The sequence below is a fragment of the Xylocopa sonorina genome, chromosome 3 (genome assembly GCF_050948175.1).
Source record: "Xylocopa sonorina isolate GNS202 chromosome 3, iyXylSono1_principal, whole genome shotgun sequence".
NCBI lineage: Eukaryota > Metazoa > Arthropoda > Insecta > Hymenoptera > Apidae > Xylocopa > Xylocopa sonorina.
This window is the reverse complement of record NC_135195.1, coordinates 12,189,170-12,206,392: the sequence shown is the minus strand read 5'-3', so window position 1 is coordinate 12,206,392 and position 17,223 is coordinate 12,189,170. Positions and strand designations below refer to the sequence as shown.

Here is a 17,223-nt window from a genome sequence, read left to right as displayed (position 1 = left end):
TTAAACAAGTGTTGTAATTATTCAACACGTAAAAGTGCTTCCGTCACAATAATGTGTATTTTTAGAGTACAATGTCAATAATAAATACAGTTATTATTCTTACACTTACTATTATTTTATGACAGATCACTGGCAATAAAATTTAGGCATCATATATGTAAGAGCAAGTGTTCTGTTAACAATTGTCTAAAAAATGCATATAAAAATACAATTCCTAAATAACGTAATTTAGAGTCTCATTCGTTAATATAATGACGGAGCTCTAAAAAAACAGTTATTAAAATTTATACAAATTACAGCCTATAATAAGTATAGGCAGTAGTGAAATATGAAAAGTAGATTCAATTATGTTTGCCTGTGCAGAACATAAATGACCAAACATGCTAATAGAAGTGATTCGCACATTTCATTTGTGAAACAGGTCAGTCTTGCCCTAATCCCCTCCTTTGTCTTTCAAAACATGGGATTTGTAATGGGAGGTTCGTTATTTCCAAATATGTATTAATATTTATAGATTCTTCTACTTTTGCTCGATGCCTGTTAAATAATAGACATTATCTTCTTCATCTTCAGAAGTCAGCGTAACGTTATCAATACGTCGTGGTAATAATAATGCTACATGTCCATACCTAAATAAGAATATATGTGCGATGCTCAATTTAAATCAGAAGCGATGTTAGTAGGTTGTATGTACCAAATGGTTATCAAACTTACTTGCTGCTTTTGTATTTCTCTTGTATAGCTTGTTGTTGAATATTTAATGCATTGCAGAAGGTTTTATTTAAACAAATAATGCATTCCTTAAGATCCTTCAAGCTATACCCCGTCGACAATTCTAATTCGTGCGGCCACATCTCTTCTAATAATGTATATCGCGCAAGTGCTACTGCAGATGCAGCTAAATGACTAGGTAAAAACTGTAGATATGGATCTCCCTCGAGCATTGATAATTCACAGAGATACTATAAAATTTTGAATAAAATTTAAAGCCGCTATAAACATACTATAGCGAAGAAATTTAACACACTCACCATTGCTAAAAATTTAATTTTTTCCGAAAGATTATTACTAATACAGTATTCCTTAAGAAAGGTGAGTGGTGTTGGAACAGTTAGATCGAAAGATAAAACCCTCAATATTAAATGCTCCATACGTAATACTTGCTTTTTTGTATATGTCTCATCTGTGATATATACAAATTCGCCTACATCAGGTGGATAAATTTCTTCATATTTTCTGTAATAATCATATGATGTTACTTTATATAAATTTTAATTGACGATTTTATTATGCTATTAAATAATCAATATATCATATAATAAATAATTATCATAAATGTTCAGAACTGGCTGAAATAACCCATATATGAGACGTAAAAACTTACGCAGCAATGAACATAGCTGCTGTACCAACAAGTTGTAATTTTGCTCTTACAACGCTCATGTATGACAAAAAGCGATCTATGTATGAAACTGCTAAATAGAGTGTCTCAGTTTGTAACCGATATTCTTCCGCAACTTCTACGAGCCAATCCACTAGTATTGATCTCATGGAGTATGTTATATCCGGCTGCTTCTTCATGTACCCTGGTTTTGGTCTATGCTGTGTCTAATGTAAATAAATAAGCTATTACTTAACTATTTAGCGTTTAAAATAATATTAGATAAACATTATCATACCTCTGCAACACGTAAATAATTATATATGTCAGCTCTATATTCTTCTACATCATAAAAATTTGTTCTCATTTCTTTAATAGACTCTCTACGTTTCTGTAAATCATCCTTTGACGAAGATGAGTAAGGTATGGATTTTTCTAAAGACATTGGGCTGTCTCGTGAGAAAATGACTTCATTTTCTTTCTTCTGATTTATATCTTGAATACCATTACGGAATGTCTGTAAATTTGAGATATTCATAGGATTTACTTCTAACCTTGGTTTTTCTCTTTCAAACTTGACATCTTGCTTCTCTTTAATTTCTTTTTTGTCTCTTGTGTCTCTAAGCACTACAGAAGTTTCTTCTTCTAACTTATCTTCATAGATTTTAAATATAACATCTTCCTTCTTTTCTTCATAAATTTTAAAAGGTTCAAATTGTGTGGGTATAACTGGTTTCGTTTTTGGATACTTTTCATCCTTGTAAATCTCCTATGAGAAGCAAAACCAATAATTAGTAACTATTATCATTGAATCTTAGTTATCGAATATTAATAAACTGATAAGAACTGTTAAACTTTTGTTAAAATATTTTTATTCAATATTAATAGTGTCACGATGTACGATGCACGAGTGTGAACATATTGATGTTAATAGATCATATCTATCTGTGACATAAATTTATTTAATATTTTAGCTTTAAACCAGTGTCACACACATGTATAATATATTGTATAATACTGTACATTTTATAGACTTTATGAATGCCAACATGAAAAGATGCAACATACACAATATTTAATTAGAAGAAATAGAAAGTAGACTGCAGTCTAGTAGCCTTTGAAACACATACCATACTAGTGAATACATTAATATTTATACATAATTTAAAGAAAGACGAGCTTTCTTCGTACGAAAATAAAGTAATCCGATTACTTGAAATGTCCGGTGATTCGAGTAGCGTGTTATAGGATTGAACAATCGACATTCTATCATATTATTCTAATGATAAATGGTAATGATTTTGGTTTCGATAAAAATCGTAAGAAAATTTGGCAATTTCGTAAATTATTTTTTACGATCATTTATTATGCATAATGCAACAAATTAGAATCGAATTCCTAAGTTGAAAAAAAACGCGGGAGGAAAAGATGTAAAGTTTTATATACATACTGGTTTTGTATTGCGTTTACAATTATTATGAAGGACGCCAAGAACTGCACGTTTTGTTGGTTGCAACGTTTGAAGGGGCATGGTAATATTTTCTTTCCCTCGGCGAACATCGCCGATACGATTCTCTTGATCCTCGTGTATTCGAATCGTGGCCATTATTCCGGTTTTTAATTTTTGGCCGATTATTTATATATCGTTCAATTTTTCTTCTTTTTCGAATTGTTATTAGTTTTTAGACACTATGCATGCCCTCTTCTCCTTATAACGAAGTGTATTTACCGTCCATACATGGCAGACAAAATTTCGAAGCTCCAAGCAACCCAACAAACTTCAGTTGCCGTTTGATTTCAAACAAACGTAACTTCAACAGCTGGCGATACGTTAAAAGCGTTGCTCAAATAGACCAATGAGAAAAGCATATCTCTTATAAATCGGGGGTACACCAATCAGATAAGTGACGTCACGATATGTGTTCTCAAAATTATGCTTCTATATGGGCGAATATACAATAAAAATATTATTTATTTAGACATTATGTAGTGAAAAAAATAATATGTATGGCAATTTAATGTTGTAACAATTTCTTATTTTTACTTTTATGGAAAGTATATGCATTATTTTCAAGAATTATGCATATATATATGTATATTCAGATAGAACCATTTTCCATAGCAGTCGCCAGAATGCGCTTGTGTTGATTTTACATGGTACGACAGAATTGTTGAGGTAGCTAGTTTGTGTAAGAAATATTAGTGCAAAAATAACAATTAATTTACCTATTAATTAAAAACTGTTAAATAATATTTTGATTCTCTAAGATTTATCTAATTACGTTTTGTAGTACGATTTTCTATGATACCATAATTTTTAGCCGGTTTGTATACCTTAAAGTTTTTTGTTTATGCCGGTTAGGAACAAGGAGATCAAGTTCGTCGGTGTTGGTTGTTACTTGCTACTAACAAAAAGATTATTTCCTTAGCTTAGAAATTCGTAATTACCGCGACAATAATTACTGTCACAGTTGGTTTCGCAATAAAAGTTCAGTGCAATAAAGGCGGAAAGTGTATAATTTCTACGTGTATAATCGGGTAAACTTCGCGTGTATATTTTGCGTGTAAACAGTGCGTGAATTCAAAAGTTTTAACCTTGCAAAAAAAGGCTTCACATTCGGGATTACATTAAGCTTCTATTAATCAAGAAGGCAAAAAGTGATTTGAATTCTGCATAAAAAATAATAATGAGTCCATTAAATCGGGGACCTTTGCTGGGACCAAGAGTTCCTCCAGCAGGCATACGACCTCTTCCACCTCCGAGATTCGGTGCTAGACTTCCACCACCTGGTTTACCTCCAAGAATGCCACCACCTCCAATGAGTCCAGTTTTTGGACCGATGCGACAAAGATTACCACCACCACCACGACCAACCGGAGTTAGTAGACCTAATGGACCGATCCCTTTATTTGGTCCAAGAGTCAGAGGTATGGCTCCTATGGTTCCACCTATAGGGTTACGAGGTGCAGGACCTAGAGGACCATTGATGAGGCCTTGGCACAGAAGGGCATTACCACCTCAAATTTTGTCTCGTATGAGACCAAGATTTTCTATAGGAAATGGTAATGTTAAGGGCAAAGCATTGAGTAATGTGAAAAAAGTCAGTAAACTTGAGGTGTGTATAAAAATTAAATTCTATGATTCCACAAAGTTTTATAAATTTATATTTCTATGATTCTATAATTTTATTTCTTTGTTCCAGCATTTAAATAATAGTAATCGCATCAAAATGAAAATTCATTTAACAAATTTATTTTAAATGTTATTCTTTGTTTACTTAAATGCAATTTATTCTTGTTTAGTCAATAGCACTTGCGAAAAGATTTCAAATCTAATCGTTTTAGGAATTATCTAGTTTTTATGGTAAACTGCTTAAATTTTTCTTTTGTATTTGAAATACACAATGTTTGTCTTAAGAATATCATATTTAAATAAGACGATTCTATAAACAAATACATGTATATAAGAACAAATAGAGAAAATTATTATGTATTTGCTATGCATTTCATTCTTATTTTAAAATTAATAAGTTTTGTAAACAAAATAATATACTCTTGTAAGAAATAACATATTCAATTGTGTCTTAATATATTTATTAAAAGAGAAAATTAAGATTTCTAGATTGTTATACAAATTCTGATAAAAAAAATATAATTATTTAGGAATTAGAACTAAAGAAGCCGTGGATGACTGACGAAATTCGAAGTGAAATACAAAAGAAAAATAAGTTGTATGCTAAAGCAAAAAAGAATAAAGATGCTAAAGAGTGGGAAGAATTTAAGGATTTAAGGAACAAAGTAACAAGGATGATCAGAGATGCAAAAAATGATTATCTTGCAAAACATCCTGAACAGGTATTTTTATTATTTCAGTTTGTTTAAACAGCAAGAAACTAGTATAGAATATGCAGAATATAATTTTTTTAAACTAATAATTTGTTGACTAAATTTTATCTTCTTCTAATCAATAGTAGCTATGTATCCTTCCTGTCTAAAATGTGCTATTTTTAAATTACATGAAAACACATAGTATATAAATGTAATAATATTTATGAACAGTAAAAGGGAAAGTATAATATTAATTTTAATTTTATGGATATGGAGTACAATATTTACAAAATTTATAATTCTAACTATTTAATTTTTGTTCATAATAAATTTGGAGTTATTTTTAAATGATGTATTTAACTTAATACTTAGTTCTGTTTACAATCTTTTATTAATTTTATGATTTATACTTATTGTACTACGATTAAAAATATAACACCATTTACAGTTTCAGATCTATGTAAAAAAGTAGTTCCTATACATAGTTTGAATGTTTCATTGAAAGCATTAATTTTCAGACTTTTAATCAGTAATTTTTATAGAAAATGAGTACTCTTATCCCTCAATTTATACAAGGTACTAGTTCCATACATTTTTGTTATATAGTTGACAGTTGTTTCATTCACTATTATTGCTAGTACTCTCAAATAGTCAATCTTTGTTATTTGATTATTTTGAAATTGCTGTCCTTGTCTAGGAAATATTTAATATTTAAATAATAGTACATGATAGTTCTACTTTATTTTTGATACAGATAAAATTAAAAAATTAAAATACTAATGTTATTATCGATGACTGTATTTAAGAATACCACATAAGTAGAGGGATTATTTGTTACGCATATTTGTTTATTATAAAGCAGAAAATATATTTAGACCACCCTGTAGGGACAAGTAAGAACTAGTTTTATATGCTTTTAACATTACTTATTCTACTACCTGTTAATGTTAATATGTTATTTAAGGACTGTATTTGGTGTAATCTTTATCGTAGATAAAATAAGTGCCCACTTCATTTTCTTTAGCTTCCTGCAGTAAGTATATTAAAACACTTTTGAAGTTTAAAGTTATTGACATATATACACTATTGGTATAATAATGTACTTTTGGAGAGAAGGAGAGAGAGGGGGGAGAGAGAGAGAGAGAGAGCGAGAGAGAGAGAGAGAGAGAGAGAGAGAGAGAGAGAGAGAGAGAGAGAGAGAGAGAGAGAGAGAGAGGAGACATGCATAAAAATATTATATATATAAACATAAATATATCTAATCTTCCTGTAATATCTGAATAATCTGTAACTTTAGTTAATATTATTTGCACAGATACATTTAATTGGCACCATCTATATTTTTCTATTGTGTTCTAGACCCTCGTTGACAAATTGCTTTCATTACAGGGTGGTCAAAAAACAGATGATAAGAATACGATTGAATCCGAGGGTGTTCAGAAAACAGAGAATGCAACTGAGCAATCAGAGCAAACGGAGCCAATGGAGGAGACTCAGCCTTCCAGCGAACAGGCACAGTCTTAAGCTTCAGGCTTACTCCTCCTGTAAAGAATTTAACAATCGAAATTACACAAGTATTCTGTTTTCAAACTTCAGAACGATTTGATTCCTTTTGTTTGTTTTAATACAAGCAGTACATTTTGATAATACTGCACTCGAATTATTTGTATTTATAATTACAAAATTCGTGTTATCCGTTCTTTTTTTGCCATTTGTAAAATACTATCATTACCTTGCAATATAGGTTCACTCTTAGCATTTATACAATTATAAGCAAATGCTATTAAATTATAATCACAGTTTATAAACACACTTTGAGAAAAGTAGAGTTTAATACTAAATAATATTTGCATAAGGGGTACTTTCTTGTTTTTAAATAATACTTATACAAAGATTAAACTGGTTTTCTTTTACAATTAATATATGCTTATAAATGTAAAATTTTGTATATTTCTTATATATTTTCATGTTAGAGATGTTAAATGTCTATAATTTCTTTATGCAAGATACACAAAATGTTGGCCTTTAATAATTTTATTGTCATAAAGCTCTTCAATTGCTCTTTGGCTGCTATACAGTGCTGCGAGCTATAACATTTGTAATGAAAAATTTTGTAAAATTATTAGAACATTCTTAGACATGTTTAATATAAAATATATTCCATTAAGTACAAAATAATATTTGAGTAATTAATCAAAATTAAATGTTTCTTATATAGCTTGTGGCTCTGTACTAAGATGATGACAATTTTACAATTGTTCATTATTATATGTTGTAGTATTCAACATGTTTCTCAATTCATTTCAATGATATATAAACTTTCACGAAGTATAATAAATTCAAGGCAAAAACAACTTTGTAATTAAGATACTTATTGTAAAAATAAATTGTATTTCTATAAGTTCTAAGTCTGGTGTCCCGTTAATTATTCTACAAACCATTAAAAGAAGTAGTAACTCTTTACACGTTGAATAATCGTTCTGAAATATGAAAATGATTCTAGACTATCTGTGTATCAGATAACATTTACAAAAGTATTGTCTTCTTGAAACTTTTATCAGTTACATATGTTTTACATTGTCGCATAAAACAAACGTGCACCATCTTTAGCTTAATTAGCATTATAAAGTAAATAAATTTATTTTGATTCCTAGCACTAGATGTATTATTGCAAAATAGTTTACATTAAGAATTTTCTATTATATTAACTAAATTTAAATTAAGGTATTTGTATAAAAATATAGATCTTAGGATAACATACAATATATTGTGGTTTCCAGATAATATTTCTTAAGTAATTATGAGAAAAAATAATTTAACATTAATAACTGATTTAAAAAAAGATGGACGAAATATGTGCGTTTATACTTTCCATAAATTTAATACATGAATTTCTGAATACCCTGGAAAAGATTCCCAAATGTAATGTGTAATAATACAATTAATTATTCTATTTATGAATGGAATCTTCTTTAAACAGAAGAAGCAGTTTAAAAAGTATATTATTATTTCAATTTTCATTCTGTTGAAAATTAGTGATGGCATGTTATGCACCAATGAAACTAATTATGAAACAAGTTAAACAAATTAAACTCTAAACAACAATAAAGTATATGAAGTATGCTAGCTTTACTTAAAAAGATGAGATGCATGTAGAGTTCACATATTTCAAATAATCCTTAAAAAAGGACAATGATAGTTAAAGCATCTAGCTAAGAATAGTTTAAATAAAACAGTCAAGTATGTGTTGAAATTTATTGCGTTGTATGTCTCACATTTTACGTATTGCAATACAAATTTCAGTTGTGTATAAGGTTGTGTTGATCATTGTATGCATTGTAATAATGATGTTATCTATTGTCTAAGAAAGACGATAAGAGAGAACCAGTGAAATCCCAAGCACTTTGATCTTTAGTAATAAATTGTACACTAAGAAGTAGTTTTGCATTGAGTTCGAGCATGAATAATGTATAAAAAATATTTGAAGTAACCATTTTTAGGCTCATCTATATTCAAATGATGACGAGCCATATGATCAAAGAGATGAAAATTACATCAGTTCAGAGGACGAAGAATCATTTTATTGTGATATATGTGACAGAGATTTTCCATCTGAGGATGTTCTGACTGAACATAAAAAGGAACATAAACAATGTGGCATTGATGGATGTACCTTCACTGCACACCCATTACTGATTGATAAACACATCACTATGCAACATAGTAGTGGTTTATACCATAAGATAAAGAATCTATCAACTCCAGAAGATATTGAAAAATGGATAATGGAACGGAAAAAGTATGCTATAGTGATTTTTGCAATTTTTAGTGATTGATATTGATTCACGTATAACCCTTAATCTTGTTTCAGGAGATATCCTACAAAAGCTAATGTTGAGCAGCGAAAAGCAGAAGAAATGGAGAAGATACAAAGAGGTGAAATAATTAAACAAAAACAAGAAGGTACTAAACGGAGAAGGAAAAAAGTTTCACATACTATTGATTATAAAAAAAAAATACAAAATCAATCTGCTAAAATAGTTAGCAATTGCACAGAACAAAAAGGAACATATAGGGGTCTACATGAATTTTCTGGAACGTGTAAGCAATTGATAATTGTACTTCTTGAATTTATATGGAATATATGGGATGCCCCATTTTTTGCATAACTTTTTACGTGAATAATATTTTTAGTAATCTTACAAGAAGAAACTCTGCAAACAGATAATCAATCTAACAAGGAAATTGTAAATGACGATGAAGAAAACATTAATCATATCTCTGATGAAGAAGAAATACCAATTATATTGCCAAAATTTATTTGCAATACACCAAGCTTAGTAGCAAATTATGGGAGCGCTTCTGAGGATAGTAAGTAGAAATGTTCCTTAATTTGTTCACAATGAAAAAAATATTCTTTAAGCTTTTACGTTTATATTTTATTTACAATTATTATATACAAAATAATATTATTTGTAGGCGATGTTCCCGAAGAAATACCAATTAAAAAAGTAAAATTATGCGATGATGTAATGATAAAAGAGAACGATGAAAGCAAAGAAAAAATAGTAGATGAAGATAGAATTGCACGTAACAATACGCACTTAAATACTCGTATAGAGAAATCGTGCGGTACACAACCAAAGGATTCAACTTCTAAAATTTCTAAAAGTAAACGAGATAATCTTGTGTTGAATCGAAATTTAGGAAATAAAGAATTTAAAAGTACTATAAAAAAGAAGCAACCATATACATCACAATTACTACAAAGATTACTTTCGCGAGCTATGCAACATGAAAGGAATTTAATTTGCCAATGTATTAAATATATAGTAGACAATAATTTCTTTGATTAAAATATAGGACTATATTTTTTCTTCACAAAACAATTGAAGTTTTTTAATTTTTCAGTTTTTAATACCAAATATTTCATTGAATGGATGTAATAATCCTTAGTATTTTCAGAATTAATATATTGTAACAGTAAATAGAGCAGCATGTGATTAGTAATTTCGTTATTTATTATATATATTGTGTTTAAAAATATTTACATTAATCAAGTTTTCATAGAATGTCTTTTTTTCTTTTTAAATTGCTTTTTTGGAGTTTCTAAAGCATTGTCATCTTCTGGTGCTCTCTTCTCTCCACTTTTTACAGATATAAGAGTTTTACTTTTCTTTCCAGAAAGTGCATCATTCCAATCAGCATCTGTTCCTTTAATGGCATATTGTTCTAGATTTTCTTTTTTTAGTTTTGCCAACTCAGCTTTTTGTTTTGCTTTCAATTCCTGAAAAAATATTTATATCAAATAGATTAAGTAATCCCATTAAGTAAAATTATTATACTTTCAATAAGTTGTGCATGTGTGTTATAATGAAAAGGTTGTCAAACCTTAGCTGCAGTTTCTAATTCGTCATGCAAACTTTCTCCCTTAATAGGATTAAGTTCTATACTTTCAGTATTGATGTCTGGTTTCAGGATTGTAGTCTCAATAAAATTTTCTGCTATTTTGTTAAGATACTGCACAAATTTACGTATAGTACGATTAAACAAACCAAGTAACTGTGTTGATGGCAAATCCAATTCTTCTGCTAATTTATCAACAGTTTTATGTTGCAAGCCTAATCCTAATAAAATTGCCTATAAATAAAAATATTGTTCTTTTAGTATTGATACAAAATTTAGTATTAACAAAAATATTTATACTCTGTTGAATATAAAAGATATATATTATCAAATTAAAAAAATTACTGATTGCACTGCTGATAAATGAGTATCCTGCATCATGTTTAAAAAATATAAACGTGCCAATGATGGTAATAAATCCATTATTAAATGATAATCTACCATATTATTGCTATACATAGCTAAACGTTTTAAGTCATAAGATGTAAAAAATATATCCAGCATATCTTTCGTCAATGCTGAAACATAATATTATTAAGAAAAAGAATATATTTTTTAAAACGAAAAGCATATCATGAAAATTGCACTAACTTGTAACTTCTGAAGTAACCATTTTATTAATCAATATGCTTAGAGCCAATGAAGCTGAATAGGTATTAAATGAATAAGACAGCAGACTTATAAATCGTTTTCGAAAATCATTCCAGTATGCTTGCAACCATCTAACATCTTCCTGTTCAGGATTTGTTTTATACAGCATGATACATGAATGTTCACCTGTTATATCATTTGTAGTTTGTCTAAAAAATGGAAGACAAAATAGGTAAAATGTTTACTTATTTTGATATGTTATAAAATATTAATAAATACGAATGCCTACCTTAAATATACTGGCACAAAACCAGCTCGCTTCCAAAATTTTAATAATTGTTCAGTAACACCAAAAGATACACCTATATAATCTAAATGTTCTGGACGTCTTTCGGTGAGTTTTAAAAGAAGCGGTGGTAGAGACGCTCGAGGTTCTAGAGAATAGTTACTACTAAGTATATTACAATTATTGTTTACAGCATTTTGTAATAAATATCATTACCTATTCTTTCTTCTAGCAAATTTACTTCTTCCTCTTGAACTCTTGATATTTCTGTTGCGGGTGTTTCCAATGGTGTTTCGTTAATATTAAGTATTTTCATTTCGTAATATTGTTTCAATAATTCCAAAGCTCGACAACCATATCCCATCTGTAATTAAATATTTACTAAATACAAGTTAATACAGTATTCTATTAACCATACAGTATTCTATTTGTTTAACCATATACAAGGTAATTTAGAATGGTACTAAATTGTTTATATACAATATTTTGAAAGTTCTCTTCATTTTTTAAGAACATCCTTTTTTACAAAACAACAAAGTAATAAAAGTTAATAGAGAATGATCCCTTTATATAAATATAATATTATACCTACTCCGTGATATTCAGGATGCGTTGCAATACGAACAATACGTGCTCCAGCTAACGCTGGAAAGTCTTGATCTTGGTATTGTTGTGCAATAGTCCACGGTATAAGATCACCAGCTGCTCTACGCCCTCGAACCAATCCATCATTTATAGTACTTTTGCTTACTTCACCTTCTAAGCAAATCTATATATTTTACAAAATATTAGGATCGTAACAGGTACTTAAGTTATTCCAACTTATGTATGTACATATGTATGTATAAAATTGTTTTAGCTTATGTACTCACTTGTATAACCACTAATACCTCAGGTAATGTTTTTCTATTTGGATCTATTGGGCCTAGAAGGCAAAACAGGTGGTGCGCTGGTGCGTCAGACATCATTTGTAAATCATTTGGACTATTCTGAAATATTAATCAAAATTCAATATTTTTTATTACCTTCTTTAAAACATTAGGATATTTACCTTATAATGTGAGGCGACATAAAGGGCAACTAATCTTTGTAAAAATAATTCAGATGCTTTGTGATAAGAAAATAAGGTATCTCTAAAAAAAAGAAGTATGATAAAATTAAATATGTTACAGTAATATATAAGGATTATAATATGAATTATGTATGTATGAATTGTACATTTATATAAGAATGTAACTATATTATATATTAAATAATTAATTGCCTATTTATGTAATATAATTGACATAGATCAGGAGGTGGGCATCCAGATAGTATAGGTGTATTTGTTGTAGCATTTAAGCATAGCAAATCACACAGCCATTGCTCAACAGCATCTCCTGGCTTGTAACGTATAGACTCTTCCAATGTTAATTCATGTAATTGCCTTCCAATAATAGTCTTTTCTGTTTGATGTTTTCCACTTTTTTCATGACTATTTGAGCCAACAGTTTGACTTCTTAATTGCTGCAGTAGTTTCAAGGATAAAGATCTACCTGTTCCTTCATATCTGTTAAAAGTAAATATAACTTACATATTTAAATAATGACCAAATAGAATAGTTTGGATATAGATTTAATTACCCATTAATAGTGGATGCGAGAAATATTAAGTACGGACCAAGCATGGCTTTCACGTGAGGAAGAGGTATTGCTGCAGCTTCATCAATTACAAGTAATTCAGCTTGATTTAATTTGTGTGCATCAGTAGGATGAATGTACTAAGAATTATTTTGTTTCATTAACATTTTTAGTAATTTCTTATAAAAATATAAGTAAATAATTGCTTCACACACATCTTTCACATTAGTAAAAATTGTTGTAAAAGAATACTTCCGTCAAGGGTACAATACCTGAATTGTTTGCCTATGGTCTCGAAAGACGTTTACGCGTACAGTAGCTTTATTGAATTCGGGATTTGTAGATTGTACAAGTCCATAATCAAGATGTTCTTGATATCCTAATGCATCAAATCCTACAAATGATGCAATGACATAAAAAATATAAGAAGTGATATAACAGTTTAATATATATTGAAGTAGAACAGCTTCTAGAATTTACCTTTAAAAACGAATTCAAACAATGTATTCAAATTTTCTGGACTTGGACTTGAAATATAAATATTTGAATAACCAAAGGTTATAGCACCAGCAACAGCTAAACCCAATGCTGCAGATTTTCCACGTCCCCTAGCTGCTGTTAAAGAAACGGTAGATCTTAATGTTTTCTCTGATATGCACTCAATAAACTTAAGAAGAGCTTTTGCCTAAAAATATAAGTATTTATGTTTTAGTTATTAATACCTACAAATTAAAATTAAATGATAATCTTAACTAATTATGTTATGTTATATTTTATAATGTTTATAAGTAGTCTAACATGGACTGCATCAAAGGCTTATTGCAAACATGGTAAAGTTTTTACCAAAATTAAATCATAGCTTCACATATATTCATTTATTTTTGCATAACAAACCTGATCAATTGTCTTGCAACGATCGACAAGAGAAGATATAGGTTGTGTATCTTTCAAACTCTGTTTCAATACGTCTAATTCTGATAGCTCCTCAGAAGAAGGCAGTCTTGGTACTGGTTCAATTTTTAAATTGTGTGATGATAAAGGTAAAACATTTAATTGATCATCAACAACCAAACATCTCTTGCATGAAGCAAGGGATAACAGAAACCTTTCATTGAATCGACCAATAACATCCTAAAATAAAGTTAAAAATATTAAAATATCATTCAAAAAACTATTCTTGGACTGGTAAAATAAAATTTATAATGATAGTAAATGGTATACCTGATGTGCCTCTGTACGAAATCTTTGATGAACATCCATGTTAATAGTATACAGTTGTTTCAAGGAGTTTACTGATTGCAAAAGAAATACTATAAGTCCTCCTCCTTCTATGGTTTCAATAGTACGTGCCAATAAATTTGGAGTAATTGCTTCAAAGTCCTAAAGAAAATAATTTTCTATTAAAATATTTATTTCCAATTGGTTTAAGTAAACAAAAGACCTTACCTGCAAAATACACATGCCATATGTGTTTCCAAGTATTTTATGTGTTTCATTGTAATAACAATATCGTATATTAGTAGAAACGACAAATAATTCGAAAGCGTCATCCTCGTTAACATCCAACTTTCCTGATTTAACTTTTTTCTGTATTAACTTCATTTTTTTCTTTCTGTGGCTACTAAATCCTAATTCTTTCTTATAACACCAAAGTACAGAAGGTCTAGCTTTCACAACAGTTTTCGATAACATGTGATGTAGCAGAACGACCTAATAACAAAATTATTTCTAATTTATCAAGAAATAAAGAAATGGAAAGGCACGTTCTAATTGAGCCAAGCTTCATCTTTTTATGAAATAAAAAATGATTTCTTAAAGAAATAATTATCAGATTTATTTCCTTGTTTAAAATACCGGTAGGATATTTAAACATATATTTAAGAATGCATACTAACCTGATCTCGTGCCTTTTCACCAATAACAATAAACATTGTTCTATGTCCCGCAACAACACCATTTTCAATTAAAACACGAATACGGTTGTCTATTTTTTTACGAACCATTTTTAAAGTAAAATATTGCTATTTGTCATTTAATTGTATAGGGTAAGGCAATGTGTACACCACATGTGTTGCACGTAAGTTTAAATAGCAATGCGTGTATCCATTTTGAAATCTTAGTACCAACTTACATATGCGACAAATTATTTAATGTTGTATCTACATTTTTATACAAAAATTTCAACAACGATGAAACATTACGCAGTATAATACCTAGTTATTGATTTATCCAATTATACATTTGAAATATGTACATGCATACAATATATACTAATATATAATATTAAAGTAAAACAAAAAGTAAATGTTTTACAGATTTAAATCATACTAAAATAGATTGATATGTATGATCACTTCATTTATATATATTTTTATTCATGTATAAGGAAAATAACTTCTATGGTTTTATAACTGTTCGTTTAGGTACAGTGATTATGTATTGTAATTACAAAAATTAAAATAATTTATTGCAGTTTATTTACAATTTGTCATTTGAATACAAAGTTACACACCGTAAATAAAGATGACGAATAACATACCATTAAGGAAAGCTATTATAAAGTTAGAAGTACCAGCAGTGATGGCTTTTGGTAATCCGTTATTGGATATTTATGTGACAATAAGAAACGATGATTTATTGAAGAAACATAATCTGAAAATGGATGGGGAAGTGGAGCTTCCTGATGAAAAAATGCAGGAGTTACTGGCAGATATACCATTAGAGTTAATAAGTATATATTTAATAATAGTTGATATATTTTCCATTTTAATATTATTCATATTATGTACCAAATAGATCTGAACAGAAAATCAGTGCTGGGGGATCTGCACAGAATTCAATGCGAATTTTACAATGGCTTTGTGATGAAACTTTTCAAAATCAATATTGTGCTTATTATGGAGGCCTCGGAAATGATTCAAAGGGATCGATGTTGGAAAAATTGGTACGATCAGCAGGTGTGGATGCCCGGTTTGTGGATGCTTAAAATTCTTAATCTTATTTTTGTTCCAGTTATATTTGTTTTCTATTTTCTTCTTTTGTAGATATGCCATTCATTCGACTTTACCTACAGGGCATTGTATAGCATTGACAAATACATCATTTCGTAGTCTTGTTGCAAATATAGGAGCTGCTGGTGTATATACTCTAGATGATCTTAGGAAAAGTAGTTTGTCGTTAGATACAATAAAAATAATTTATATAGAAGGGTTCTTCATAACACACAGTTTTCTTGTTGCAAAGGAACTAGTTAAAGAAGCAAAAGAAAAGGATATAATTGTAGCTTTCAACTTAAATGGAACATATATATTTAGTGTATAATAACACTTTAATTCTTAATTACTAATGTGTTAATTTATTGATACATTTATAATATTAATAATATTGTACTACTTTTTCACAGGATCATCATGCTGCAATTTGTGAAATGGTTGAATATGCAAATATCGTATTTGGTAATGCAAGAGAAATGGAAGCTTTGGCTCAAGCATTATGTCTTACATATAATAATATATCAGATATACCATTCTTACTGAATAGTTTAAAAAGAGTTTCTGTGAGTGTTTCTAATACAGTAAATGAAGATTGGTTGCATCATGGTAGAACATTTGTTATGAGTCAAGGTGAATCAGGTCCAGCAATTGCTGTTTGGGGAAGAAGTGAATCTGTTCAAGTATGTCCATTTATTTAACACGAAACAAATATGTATAAACTACAGCAAATGTGTTACATTAAGTTAACAAATAAAATACGAATTTACTTTTTATTTTTACACCAGGTACAACCGATTAAACCGAAAGTTGTTGTAGATACAACAGGTGCTGGTGATGCTTTGGCAGCTGGCTTTTTAGCAGGAGTTTTAGCCCGATGGAAACCGAAGCATTGCTTAGAATATGGCTGCAGAGTAGCATCTTTTATGGTAACCAGGCTTGGTGTTATATTACCAGATAATGTACCAAAAGATTTATTAATATAACATGTGTACCTGTGTACCGTGCTCTTACTGTGACAAAGTTGTGTTATCTGGATGTATATTACAATAGTTTTATTGTAATTTATTTTATATTTTCCGCTTTAGAGATAAGAGAGAGAAAAATATATAAGAAAGCTAT

At 29.2% G+C, this 17,223-nt stretch overlaps 4 protein-coding genes across 4 annotated transcripts in view; 3 read left to right on the top strand and 1 right to left on the bottom strand.

The window, feature by feature from the left end:
* The window catches only part of Ankle2 (ankyrin repeat and LEM domain-containing protein 2), a 34,938-nt gene that overhangs the window by 7,229 nt on the left and 10,486 nt on the right, over positions 1-17,223 (top strand). The gene's annotated exons all lie outside the window — the stretch shown is intronic.
* Positions 39-15,256, bottom strand: LOC143433627 (RNA cytidine acetyltransferase-like). Its single transcript, XM_076911063.1, has 22 exons — positions 15,007-15,256; positions 14,558-14,821; positions 14,333-14,491; positions 14,006-14,242; positions 13,592-13,796; positions 13,384-13,505; positions 13,115-13,251; positions 12,757-13,041; positions 12,544-12,625; positions 12,365-12,481; positions 12,085-12,261; positions 11,709-11,856; positions 11,496-11,640; positions 11,207-11,415; positions 10,961-11,133; positions 10,601-10,849; positions 10,331-10,496; positions 1,680-2,005; positions 1,385-1,608; positions 1,032-1,236; positions 715-962; positions 39-629 (listed from the first exon to the last, which is right to left on the bottom strand). Exons 1-22 carry the CDS (start codon positions 15,112-15,114, stop codon positions 521-523), a joined length of 4,095 nt encoding a protein of 1,364 aa, XP_076767178.1. The 5' UTR covers positions 15,115-15,256; the 3' UTR covers positions 39-520.
* On the top strand, positions 3,625-10,080 carry LOC143433611 (FMR1-interacting protein NUFIP1). The gene is made up of 6 exons (XM_076911042.1): positions 3,625-4,497; positions 5,045-5,236; positions 8,710-9,008; positions 9,081-9,310; positions 9,404-9,580; positions 9,689-10,080. The coding sequence occupies exons 1-6, from the start codon at positions 4,069-4,071 to the stop codon at positions 10,063-10,065; spliced, it is 1,704 nt and encodes a 567-aa protein (XP_076767157.1). The 5' UTR covers positions 3,625-4,068; the 3' UTR covers positions 10,066-10,080.
* On the top strand, positions 15,612-17,098 carry LOC143433619 (adenosine kinase). Its single transcript, XM_076911052.1, has 5 exons — positions 15,612-15,834; positions 15,908-16,081; positions 16,156-16,426; positions 16,515-16,784; positions 16,890-17,098. Exons 1-5 carry the CDS (start codon positions 15,635-15,637, stop codon positions 17,085-17,087), a joined length of 1,113 nt encoding a protein of 370 aa, XP_076767167.1. The 5' UTR covers positions 15,612-15,634; the 3' UTR covers positions 17,088-17,098.

Excerpts from the sequence above, each read along its gene's own strand:
- LOC143433611 (XM_076911042.1), top strand. The coding sequence starts at position 4,069 with ATGAGTCCATTAAATCGGGGACCTTTGCTGGGACCAAGAGTTCCTCCA. Across the intron at positions 4,498-5,044 it reads AAAAAGTCAGTAAACTTGAG|GAATTAGAACTAAAGAAGCC; the intron begins GTGTGTATAAAA and ends ATAATTATTTAG. Across the intron at positions 5,237-8,709 it reads TTGCAAAACATCCTGAACAG|GCTCATCTATATTCAAATGA; the intron begins GTATTTTTATTA and ends AACCATTTTTAG.
- LOC143433619 (XM_076911052.1), top strand. The coding sequence starts at position 15,635 with ATGACGAATAACATACCATTAAGGAAAGCTATTATAAAGTTAGAAGTA. Across the intron at positions 15,835-15,907 it reads CTGGCAGATATACCATTAGA|ATCTGAACAGAAAATCAGTG; the intron begins GTTAATAAGTAT and ends TGTACCAAATAG. Across the intron at positions 16,427-16,514 it reads ATGGAACATATATATTTAGT|GATCATCATGCTGCAATTTG; the intron begins GTATAATAACAC and ends ACTTTTTCACAG.
- LOC143433627 (XM_076911063.1), bottom strand. The coding sequence starts at position 15,114 with ATGGTTCGTAAAAAAATAGACAACCGTATTCGTGTTTTAATTGAAAAT. Across the intron at positions 11,134-11,206 it reads GGTTACTTCAGAAGTTACAA|CATTGACGAAAGATATGCTG; the intron begins GTTAGTGCAATT and ends ATTATGTTTCAG. Across the intron at positions 2,006-10,330 it reads GAAGAGAGCACCAGAAGATG|TTAGAGACACAAGAGACAAA; the intron begins ACAATGCTTTAG and ends CTTCTGTAGTGC.